The sequence below is a fragment of the Tenrec ecaudatus genome, chromosome 16 (genome assembly GCF_050624435.1).
Source record: "Tenrec ecaudatus isolate mTenEca1 chromosome 16, mTenEca1.hap1, whole genome shotgun sequence".
Lineage (NCBI taxonomy): Eukaryota > Metazoa > Chordata > Mammalia > Afrosoricida > Tenrecidae > Tenrec > Tenrec ecaudatus.
In genome coordinates, this window is record NC_134545.1 from 105,139,322 (window position 1) to 105,151,736 (window position 12,415).

The 12,415-nt window shown below is 56.9% G+C and overlaps 1 protein-coding gene across 1 annotated transcript in view; it reads left to right on the forward strand.

The window, feature by feature from the left end:
• Positions 1–492: 492 nt before the first annotated feature.
• HTRA1 (HtrA serine peptidase 1) overlaps positions 493–12,415 on the forward strand; it is a 73,867-nt gene continuing 61,944 nt past the window's right edge. Inside the window, exon 1 of the mRNA XM_075534480.1 lies at positions 493–967. Within this exon, the coding sequence (XP_075390595.1) occupies positions 508–967 (460 nt within the window). The 5' untranslated portion in view covers positions 493–507. The remainder of the gene's footprint in view (positions 968–12,415) is intronic.

Sequence of the window (12,415 nt, forward strand, 5' to 3'; positions counted from 1 at the left end):
TCCCCTCGTCACACTCGCCTGTGACCTTCCTCGGAAGGCACGCACACCCTCGCCCCTGACCACTTCTTAAAGACGCAGACTCAGGTATTCTACATGCTTTTGCTCTGCCTGGCCGCCCGGCTCATTGGCCCGGCCCATTGGCCCGGCCCCAGGGTCCCGCAACGGCCCCAAGGTCGATGCTCCGATTCGTTTCGGGGGTCCGAGTTGCAGGGCCAGCACCCCTAAAGGGCGACTCCGTCGTGGGGAGGGGGGCGCCGGGGAAACTGAGGCCGGCGCGAGGGCGGGGCGTCCGCTTAGTCCCGGCCGCAACGGTCCTCTCCCGGCGCCGCGCCCGTCCCCCCGGCGGCCCGTCACGGCGCCGAGGCCAATGGGCTGGGCCGTCGGCCGCGCGCCCTCGCGCCGCTCCCCCTGCCCGGCCCGGCCCGGCCCCCGGCACCGCCTCCCGCGCTCATCCAGGCGCCGCGCCCGCTCCCGGGCCATCCCAGTCGCCACAGTGCTCCGGTCGCCATGCAGCCCGCGCGCGCCGCTCTGCTCCTGTCGCCGCTGCTCCTGCTGGCCGTGGCCCGGCCCGGCAGCTCGTCGCCCTTCGCGGCGCCCCTCGGCTGCCCGGCGCGCTGCGAGCCCGCGCGCTGCGCCCCGCCGCCGGGGCACTGCGAGGCCGGCCGCGTCCGCGACGCCTGCGGCTGCTGCGAGGTGTGCGGCGCGGCCGAGGGCGCCGCGTGCGGAGCGCAGGAGGGCCCGTGCGGCGAGGGCTTGCAGTGCGTAGTGTCCTTCGGGGTCCCCGCCACGACCACCGTGCGCCGGCGCTCGCAGGCCGGCCTCTGCGTGTGCGCCAGCTCCGAGCCGGTGTGTGGCAGCGACGGCAGCTCCTATGCCAACCTGTGCCAGCTGCGCGCCGCCAGCCGCCGCGCGGAGAGACAGAGCCAGCCGCCGGTCATCGTCCTGCAGCGCGGCTCCTGCGACCAAGGTACCCGCGGCGGGCGGCGGGGTCTTTTGGGCGCCCACTGCCCGGAGAGGCGCGCAGCTGCGCCCGGGTGGCAGCGAGGCGCCGGCGCCCCGACACCGAGCTGCGCGCCCAGCCGGGGCCCGGTTCCGAGCGTTGGGGAACTGGGTGTGCACGAACCACACAGCACCCAGGACTCGAAGACCTAGGGTTGTGGGCCTCCAGGGCGGATGGGGGGCAGCTTCTGTATCTACCGAGTCCCCAGGAGATCTTGGATCCGACCTCTCTCGCTATCCTTCAACCGACCTACTGGTTTTATCACGGACCTTCTCCCGGAAAACTTTATTCACTTCCTTCTCCTTTTACGAGTGGCGGCCCCAACCTCCACCCCAGTCCCCTCAGATGGCAGGGACCACGTCTAAGCGGTTCATTGCCTGGCTCGCTTCGCCTTTTGGGAAGTAAACGGGGCAGTTTGAAAAAGCAGAGCGGGGGCTCTGGGTCACAGAGGGGCTGGCGACGACAGAGAAGGGGTGCTGTCCCCACTCCGGGCGACGGGAACTTGGGGGGCCCTGGAGGTGGGGAGGATGGGCGAAGGAACTGCGTGGAGGAATCTTCCAGCGCCTTCTCGGCCCTCAAGGAGAGATGCTTCCAGGCTTTAGGCGGCGAGCCCACGTGGAAAAAGCGGAGTTCAGCCGCGGCCAGGCCAGCTGTGTCCACAGGGACGCGCCAGCCACACTTGGCTGCAACTGCGGGCTGCCGCCGGGCCCAGCCCCTGCTCCCCAACGGAGGGGGAGGAAGCCGGGTGCTGAGGCGCTGGCTCAGCGAGGTTCTAGGGCCCTGGCCCTGCACGGCCAGCTCCGGCTAGGCGACACGCGGGCCGGGTGCCCCCGGGAGACAGTGGGGACTGTGTTTCGGGCAGCACGGGAGCTCCGGAGCTGGCCAGCTGGAATTGGGAGAGTTAAGGAGGCGCTGTAGGGGGCTCCCCGAGCCGCAGAGCGCAGCTGTCCGAACGTGGGTGCGGGTGCGGGTCAGTCACCTGGAGATGCTGGGTGGGTGGCCTCAAAGGACAGATGCCTTTCCTCACAATTCCACCCCAAAACCAAACCCACCTTTGTGAGCGGACTGCGGCGCACAGCGGCCCGGGATGGAGTAGAGCTGCGTGGTGGGATTTCCAAGGCTGCCCATCCTTAGGGCAGCCTGCCTGCCGATGGCCTCAAAGTTTTGGAGACTTTCTGGTTAGAGCAAGTGTTTTAGCCACTGGATCACCAGGACTCATTCTCACAGGTTAGGGGTTTGATGTCAGAATTCGGGGGCTGGGGTGGTCCAGGGCCTCTCCCCTACTGCTGGCGTTTCCTGGTCTTAGCCTATCTTTTTATCCCACAAGGAAGATTCAGGTTGGGACACGCCCAGCCCTGATAGGTCTCCATTAGCAAAACAAAGAAAACGATTTCCAAGTAGGTCTGTATTCTTCCTTATAGGACTTAAAATTAACCAAACTCCCCCCCCCCCCCCCCCCCCCGCCTCCAGCCAATTCTGTCTCATAGTGACCCCACAGGACAGGCTGGAACTGCCCCAGAAAGCCTCTTTTTTCACTTGCAGTGACTGGTGGTTTAGGACCACTGACCTTGCAGTTAGCAGTCCAATGGGTCATCCGCTACCCACCAGGGCTCCGGTTAGAGGGCTCAGGATGCCATACAGAGGGGGCTTCAGCACATCGTGGGGGAGCCCTGGTGGCGTAGTGGTTATGTACTGGCCTGCTGAACTCAAGGTCTGCAGTTGGAAACTACCAGAAGTTCCGCTGGAGAAAAAGGAGGCTTTCCACAGCAGCAAGAGTTACAGTGTCAGAAACCCACCAGGTTCGGGCAGTTCTCCCCTGCCCTGCAGGGTCAGAGTGGACTGGATGGCTGGGAGGGTTTGCATGTCCAGAACACGAACCATGGCAATGCAAATTTCCCATGCACCTTTCTGAAGTCACATTCAGTCCCTCACCGGGAGTTCGGCTGTTGCAGTGGTCTGGCAAGCAGAGCGTCTTGCTTAAGGCAGCTGCACCAGCAGCTGGGGGCCTGGAGTCATTTATTGCCAATGAGGCAGCGTCACTGAAGGAGCCCTTCGGTTCCTGGCTGGGCAGGGGCATCACTGCTGGGAGAGAAACAGGCCCTCTCCTGCAGGTGGTGGGGCTAAAGGGGTGGGAGGGGGGAGGGTATGACACTGAGCCTTCCCCTCTTCTTTCTGCAAATATTTATGGAGTTCTTCAGTGTGCTGGCCCAGTTTGTGTTTGCCTGTCTGCTTGGCACGCGCACGATAAATATTTAGAGGGATGGATGGATGAGTGATTGAGTGAATGAAGGAAGGAACGAGGAGAGCGCGGGTACCAGAGATGCTCAGTCCCTGTCTTTCTTTACTGGCCCTGCCCCTCCCACCAGTCACTCTGCTTTTGGGTGCTCTCACAGACTCCTCTCCCCAAAGGCCCTTTCCAGCACTAAGCAGCAGGAGGCCGTGGGCCAGTCACTGGACCTCATTGTGAGCAGTTGACCAGCAGCCTGCTTCTCAGAAGGTGAGCCCGGTGCTGCATTAGTTGGGCAGAGCAGGGCAGGGCAGGGAGTCCCTTCTGAGGTGAGTGGAGGCCCTAGGCTGGAGCTCCCGAGGTCAGCGTGGGCTCCTACTGTCAGGTTTTCTAAGGGGCAGAGAGGGAGAGGAGGCAGGAAGTAGGCAGTGCCGTCAGACTGTCCCGGGCCAGGTTGGCAGGACTGGTGTTTAGAGTGGGTCTTTGGCTGGCCAGCAGGGAAAGCACTGTGTCCATGGCCTTTCACAGAGACAGTAGTTCAGCGCATACACACACACACATACACACACACACACACACACAAACACACACATGGCGCATGGTATAGGAAGGAAACAATCTCTTGCTTTAGCAGTGACTAGCCGACAGAGTTCTGTTCTTCCACAACCCCCTCCCCTGCTCACAGCACTTTGTGGCTGTGCTTGTGGTCTCACTCATAGTGACCCAAAGGACAAGAGGACGAAACACTTCTGGGTCCTCCGCCATCCTCACGATGGTTCTTATGTCGGAGCCATGGTTACAGCCATTGTGTCCGTCCATCCTGTCCCGGGGGCCTTGCTCTTTTTCGCTGCCCCTCTACTTGACCAAGCATGAGGGCCTTCCCCAGGGACTGGTCTCTCCTGACAACTGGTCCAGAGTCTGTGAGACAAAGTATCACCACCCTCGCTTCTAGGGAGCATTCTGGCTGTCCTTGCAAGACAGACCTGTGTGTTCGTTTGGCAGCCCATGGTTCTTTCAGTGTTCTTCACCAGCACCATACATAGTTCAAGTGCATCGATGCTTCTTGGGTCTTTCATATTCAATGTCAACTTTCAGCCGAGTATACGGGGAGTGAAAGGACCACGGCGTGGGTCAGGCGCACCTTAGTCCTCAAAGTAACATTCTTGTTTTTCAACACTTTAAAGAGGTCCTGTTAGCCGTTTGGATCAGTTTAAAGCAAACATTTTCTACTGGTCAAGAGAGAACAACCGAGAGAAGGGGACTTGTGTTTAATGAGAACATCCCCTCGCTGAGGGCTGATGTCCTCGGTGCTCATTTAGGTCTAGACCTGTGTTAGCTCATTTGGCCCACCTCTCAGAAGTGTGTGCTTTGTCCTCCCCGTGCCGTTCCTGGGATCACCAACGAATGCCTTGCCCAGGGCTTGAACTCGGGTCATCAGGCTCGATCCTGTTCTGTAACTACTGCATTGTGCTACTGACAGAGCAACAGAGATGACGAGCCAGCTCAGCCATGCTGCAGCTAGGAGCTGATGTAAACTGGCCTGGATGACTGGGCCTTGACATGAGATGACCACGGGACAAGACGAGCATAGGAGTCTGCAACAGGCCCTGCCTCCAGGGCTTGGGGTACAGCCCTGGCTGAGGCCAAGTGCACCTATATCCCTCTGTTCCCAGATGAGCCCCCTAGTTCCCCAGGATCGTGCTGCACCTCGGACTTCTGATAGTGGGTGGCCAGGAAGCATGAGACGGGAAATGTCAAGAGCCCTGTTGGCATAGCGGTGCTGACTACAGTTCATAAGCACCAGCTGCTCCGCGGGAGAAAGACAGAGCTTTCTATTCCTGGAAAGCATTACAGTCTTGGAAACTCACAGGGACAATTCTACCCCCATCCTACAGGCTCCCTGTGAGCAAACATCAGAAGGCTTGTCTGGCTCTCCTTTGATACACTTGAATCAAAAGAATGCTGGCTGCTGGGAAAGCCCAGTTCTCCAAGCTGCAGCGGATACGTAGGAGCCCTCTGCTGGCGATTTCTGGGATTGCCTGTCCCGGTCTCACCCCAGGCTCCTGACCTAGAGTCTCTGGACGCACAGCTTCCTGGGGAAGAACCATTGGCTTGGCCTGTTACTTGATTTCTTGGAGGCCTGAATTGTTTATAACATCTCCTTGAGATAGTTCCTTTATGACCACTGTCGGCACAAGCACTCCCTGAGCGCCAGCTCTGTGCCGGACCAGACTGGGGGCTGGGGATGGGAGAGTTGGACTGACCCGAGCCCTTGCCTTCGGGGAAGTGGATATTTTGAAAGTGAGGGGAAGATACAGCCATGCTTTGTCTATAGTTGGCACCTTCCTCCAGGCTGAAGCACAACATGTGCTGGCGAGTCGCGGCCACTCTTGACAACCCTGACCCATCTTTTGTCGCTGACAGCTCTGTGTGGGCAGGGGCTTCATGTTTGCACAGGCTGGCATGGCGGGAGCCGAGCTTCTCCAGCATTTAATCAATTGAGACTGGGGAGCCAGGAGGTCTTCCGGGCGGTTAATAAGGCTTCCCTCCCGCCGGTGGGCATTCTTTTATTGCTCTGTGGCTTTTACTCAAAAGTTAGCGTGTGGAGGCTCCTTCAATTCGTAAGCACCCATGGCGGGAGCCAAGCTCTCGGGTTCTCCCTTTCATACAGGATTGCTATGAATCGGTTGCGCAGGGCTTAAAATAGCTGCTGTCGGCGAGGGATTGTGGCTGGGACCGCGAGCTCACCATGGCTACACCGCCTGGGGTCTTGGCACTGAGCTCAGCACCTGCTCAGGATTCTGGGATCCTGGACATGGTCCGTGCCTTGGATTCAGAAATCAGACTTTCCACGAGCTTACATTTCAAGAGAATAAATAGATCAGGTCAGGGCTTACTAAGGAGAAATCATACGTGGTTAGGGACTAGGGTTCTTTGAGAGGCCAGCTAGGGTGGGGACTAATGGATACCTGGCCCCAGCTCTTTGTGGGCTGTTGCCTAGGTAGGTGACTGTATCCTGCTGACCTCTGGGAGCCTCAGAAGTGAGGGCATTGGACCAGATGGTCTCTGAGGTCCCCATCCAGATGGGATAATCTGATTTTGTGAAGAAAACACATTTCCAAAGAGGTTGTAAGCATCTGATCCTCCTTTGAAAGGCTGGGCAGGCTACTTTAAGATGCACTTCTTCTTCTTTTTACTGATGGTTACAGCCAAGTTCGTCATTGATTGGGTGGAACCTGTCTTATGCCTGACTGCCCTGGATTCCAGTTTTACACTTACTGCTACTGCCGGTCCCAGATGACCCGACTGGTACCATGGAGATGACAGGGTAGTACTATGGAGATGACCAGACTGGTACCATGGGGATGACCAGGGTGTTACCATGGAGATGAGCTCCAGACAGCTTGACATACCTTATCCTACCCAGGCGCCTAAGGCTGGGTCTGCCTCCAGGTCCCAAGTGGGACATCTTTCCCTTCTCCACCTTCCCTGACATTAAAAAAATGAAGAAGAAAGATGATCTCAGCACAGAAAGAGAAGTCTAGCCATTCTCAATGTGTTTTCCCAAAGGCTCCGCAAGTGGCCGGGAAGTTGTTCAGTGATGCTCGGTGGTTTGTCCAGAACCCCAGGGCACCGGCCACCGCAGCCAGGAATGAGCGCACTCACTGGACATCCAGGTACATCCCTGCTAGGGGCATAGTCGGGGCTCAACTTTGGGGCCAGGCCATGAGATCTAAGTTCATTCAGTCAGAGCACTGACTGGACGCCTGCTATGAGTCCCAGTGTGCCAGATACGGAGACTCCGACAAATCCGGCTTGATGTGCTGCATCATGATCTCCAGGGGCTCATGGGCGGCCCTGCAGCACATCGACAAGGTGGAGACTAGAGACCGATGACCACTTTCCAGCCGTGTGGCTTCTCATGTGACTTCACTGCAGCCTCGGTTTCCTTGCCAGTAAATACCAGTGATAGTGCCTGTGTGCTTGCGCAGCTCGCAGGACAGTTGGAGGACCGAAGGACTTAGCTCTATCCTGGACTGAAGCAGTCACTCTTCCTGGTCAGTGATCCTCGTGACGATGATTGTCATTGTCAAGGCATCCGAAGGAACCATGGGAAGCCCTGAGGTGGTCTTGAGAAGGGGGGTGGGTGGGTAGGGAAGACATTACAGAGAAAGAAGGGGGTGCAGGGTGGGTGACCTGGAGGCTGACTCAGAATTTGCCAGTGGCCATGTTAGAGAAGGTTCTTCATGCAGATGGGCAACACTGAACCAGCCTTGCCGATGTCTTCTTATTAAAAGCTCCAGCCATTGCCGGGACCATCCAAGAAGCTTACGATTTGGCCAGAATTCAGAGCCGCTCTGTCCGGAACGCTTGGGATTTGACACACATTATCCCACGGGCCCTCCTAGGGTTTTTCAAGGTCTAAGAGCTGGCCCTTTCCAGAAGCACTTGAACCTTCTAGAACGATGCTTGCTTGGGGTCGCTAGCTCTGGGAATGTGCCGGAAGGAAAGAGGTTCACATCTTTAGTGGGGAGCGTGGGGGGGGGGGGCTCACACAGACACCTTGTTATTTTGGATTCCTGGCACCAGCCGTTGACCAACCAAGCCCATCTCACAAGGACAGTCTTCTCCAGCCCCAGGTGACCGCAGCCGCACCCCGCCAGGGGCTAGCCCTCTCAGGAGGGCTCCTTGGTGCAGCGAGAGTCTCTGATCGGTCCCAAATTTGAGTCACCCCCGTCGTGGTGAGTCAGAGCCTCGTGCAGTGCGTCCAGCCCTCCATCTTTGCTATGAGTTGTGTAATTCCGTCCAGCAGAGGCGATGGGGGAGGCCTGAGCAGCGGCATCTTCCCGCCCTCCAAGTGCGCTGAGGTCTGCTTGGGGAGAGTTGCAGTAAAACCCCTTTGGCACAGTCTGAGGCAAGATGTTACTTGATCACCCCAGAGCTGAGTCATCGCGTTCCCTGTGATCAGGAGAACCCTGGCTTGGGTGCCAGTGTTCCGAGTGGCAGCCACTGCCTGGTGGGGATGGGTGGAAGCAGAGAGTTCTGTCTCTTGGGGCTGCACTGGGGGAGGGTTGCCAACTGGATGCAGAGGAGGGGAGTCTCGGCACTCGGCAAGGACATCTGCTTTTCTCTGGCGCAGGGAGAGCGAGCTAGCCCAGGGGGACTGTGTTCCTCCGGACAGCCAGCGGGGTGGGAACCAGGCCCCGAAAGTGACTCCAGCACGTGCTTTCTGGGAGGTTGGCATTGCGTTAACCGTCTTCACTCCTTCCTGGCTCCTTCCTCGTAGGTGGGGGGCAGCATCTCCAGGATACTGCTCACGGAGGTCCAAGGCCACTCAGGAGGAAGAGGGGGTACTCTGCTTTGCATCCAAGTCTGCCTTACTCCTGAGTCAATCCGTGAGACTTCTTCTTTGACTTGTGCGTTCTTTAGAAGTGTCGTGTTCAGTCACCCCAGGTTTGGGGGTCTCAGCGGTGCTCCCTGTTGTTTAATTCCCTTGGGGCCTGAGAACGTACTTTACATGATGTCTGTCCTGTCCGTCTGTTCGGCGTGCTTCGCGGCCCAGCGTGGGGTCCGTCCTGCTGAATGGTCCCTGCCAATTTGAGAAGAAAGTGTGTTCTGGCTGTGGTGGGGTGCGGTGCCCCCTAAAGAGCAATGCGGTCATGTTGATGACCTCCTCAGAGCCGCTCTGTCGTCACTGATTTTCTGCTGTCTAGGTCTCTCCGTTCCTGGAAGAGGGTGCTGAACTCCCTCGGGTGCATTCCGAAGCCCTAAACTGCTGTCTCTCTTGTGGACTCCGAGCGTTGGGAAACCGGGGTTTTAGCCCGGCTTGGATCTTTGAGGGGATTTACTAACACTTGACAACAGGGGGCAATACTGGTGCCCAGGATACTGTGGAAGGAGCCCTGGTGGTGTAGTGGTTACGTGTTGGGCTGTGATCTGCATGGTTGGCAGTTCAAAACCACCAGCAGCTTGGCAAGACAAAGACTGGGCTTTCTACTCCCATAAACAGAGTCTCAGAAACCCACAGGGGGTTGCTAAGAGTCAGCGTTGACTCGATGGCAATGAGTGTGGTTTTTTGAGAGAGGAGACCACGGGGGTCAGTTGCGATGCGATAATGGGTGTGAACGGGCTCTGTTTGTTGCACAGGAGTGGGTTGAATGTCTGCGATGGAGCAGGACTCCTGGTAGCATCTGCACAAACAGTGGAACTGGAGGGCGGCTGAGTCAAGTCAAATGCATACTGGCGTTGTGACATAGGTGCCCTCCAGGGATGTCCTCTAGTCCCCTGACACAAGATAGATCTTAGTGACGTGACATAGGTGCCCTCCAGGGATGTCCTCTAGTCCCCTGACACACGGCAGATCTTAGTGACATGACATAGGTGCCCTCCAGGGATGTCCTCTAGTCCCCTGACACACGGCAGATCTTGGGCATGGTGAGTGTACTGTCCTTGAGTAATGACCCTGGGTTCCAGAGGACATCCAAGGTTAAGTTCATTCATTTCACCTCAAAGGAAGCATCCCAGGGCTATAGACCAGCCGTGTGGGCATTTCTGTGCCTGAGTCAGGGACGGACTCCTCTGTGGGGAACCTGCGGTCCGCATTCCAGCGCTTTTCTCTTTAACCAGAGGAGCCAGGAAATGACTGGCCTGCCCTTGGCTTCCACCCTCGTCCGACATTTCTCTAGGAGCCATTTTGTGCTCAGGAGAAGGTAGCCCTATGCGGTCAGTCCTCGGGGGGAAAGGCTAGTAGGAAGATCCACTAACCACATAGGAGGGCAGGAGGACGCGCGAGCACTGGAGTCTGCCAGGAAAGCATCCGTGTGCGCCGATGCCTTCCTGCTGCACAGCACCCCTTTGAGGGCTTTCAGCGTGTCTGACCCGAGCATGGGAAAGCCGGAGCCAAGAAGGACGATGCCTTTGAAATCAGAAGGCTAACGATGAACGGATGCCTTTGAATTGTGGCACGGGCAAAGGGCATGGGATAGACTGTGGACCGTCAGAAGGACGAACACGTCTGGGATGGAGCCGAAAGCTCCTGAGAGGTGAGGATGACACTTTGTCTCCATCCTTTGTGTTCACGGGGAGAAGAAGGGCCTCATGTTTGGTAAGACGGAGGGTCAGTGGAAACCATGGAAGCTGGATTGACATGGAGCGAGCACCACAGCGCGATGGTTGTGAGAGGCGTGCAGGCCTGGGCAGTGTTTAGGCCCGTGGTACCGAGGGTCTTTGTGACTTGGACCTGGTTCGATGGCACCTAACAACATAACAACATGATACTTTCCATTTGCAGCCTGTTGGGAACAGTTGACCAAACATTTAATCCTCCGTCCTGGCTTCCTAAACGCCACAATCTGGGTGGCTTATCAGAAGAGAAATGTATTGTCTCACCGTGTCATTAAATGTGTGCCAGCCATGGTGATTCCTGGAGGGGCTCTGCAGGATGACATGCCCCATGCCTCCCTCTCCAGGCATCTGCCTGCCTCCTCTTTTTTTATAAGGACACCCGTCATCCAGGATTAGGACCTATTTCACTCTAGTATGACCTCACACGAGCCTGAGAACATCTCCAAAGACCCTGTTTCCAAGCCATCTCAGGTACAAAGGGTAAACAACTTCAACATACCCTTTTGGAGGGATGGGGTGGGGGGATAGGGTGTTGCAAGGAAGACATGATTCAACCACCCCAAAAACCTTTAATCCTCTGCAAAGAATATCCTGCCCTCGCCTTCTCTAACCCTCACACCTTTGTGTTACTCAGAAGGAGCAGCCAAGAGATACAAGGTCTCTGTGGAACAGGAGGACAAGCCTAGGGACTACTGGCCACATGAGTCCCTCTTTCCTTGTCTTGGATCTTGTTGGGGGAGGGCTCCCTTCCTTCCTTCCTTCCTCCCTTCCTTCCTTCCTTCCTTCCTTCCTTCCTTCCTTCCTTCCTTCCTTCCTTCCTTCCTTCCTTCCTTCGACTCTGGTGGCTGATTGGGTTAAAGGCAAAGCTGTGAACTGGCCTGTAGGGAGACCAGCATCGCAGAGCCTCAAGCCTGAGAGTGGGAGGTCCTTACAGTTCTATAGTCCCAGCACGTCACTTTCCCAAGGGGGAAACTGAGGCTCTCCAGTGAGTCAAGGCTCTCCCAGGGCTGTCCAGTGGGGAGGCTAGGGTGCGGTCTGTTTGATTTGAGACCCCATCTTAACCTGCGCCTTCCTGACAGAAGAGGTGCTGGGAAGAGAGAGGTGTGTCCCACGGCTAATTTTCCATGAGCCTGAGAAACAGCTTCCTTTTTTACTCACAGTTTCCCTTTCATTAAGTTTCCTTTCAAAATAATGCCAAGAAAACATCCTCTCCTCCTTCTGCCCCCTGCCCCCAATAATCTCCTTCGGTTTGGACGATGACCTAAGTGCTCCCCATGTATCAGATGACTGATTTATCCCCGCAAGAGTTAGAAGCGCCCAGAAATGCCCTTGAACCATAATTACAGAGCTGTTGCTGGAAGGGAGGGAAAGCCGTATAAATACCGTGGCCGACACTCCGGGTGAGTCAGAGCTCAGATACTTTGAGTCGCGGTCAGACTTTCTTGGGGATGAATCCACCAAGCTGCTCCTGTCAGCACACAGACGCCCGCCCATCACTTCTCTCCCCCTGTTCTCTTCGGGCCTGTGGGGAAAATGCACACATTCCTTGGGCGATGCGCTGCGTAGCCTCCGCTTTGAATGGGTCTATCTGTTGTTGTTGTTGTTATTGTTAGTGCCATCAAGTCAGTTTTGGCTCACGGTGGCCCCGTGTCTAACAGAACGCAGCACTGCCGGGTCCTGTGTCGCCCTCTTGTTCGATTGGAGCCCATTGTTCTAACTACTGTGTCCATCCGTCTGGTTGAGGGCCTTCCTCCTGGCCGCTGCCTTTCTACCTTCCTCCAACAGCATGACCTGCTCCAGGCACTGATCTCCTCATACCATGTCCTGAACTCACGAGACCAAGTTCTCCCCATCCTGGCTTCAAAGGAGCACGCTGGCTGGCCTTGTGCTAAAGCAGAGCTGTTTGTTCTTTGGCAATCCGTGGCTCTTGAGTGTTCTTTTCCAGCACAATAATTTCAATGCATCGACTCTTCTCAGGCCTTCCCTTATTCGGTTCCCCACTTTCACATGCATAGGAGGCGATTAAAACAGCCATGGCTGGGGTCAGGCACGCCGTAGTCCCC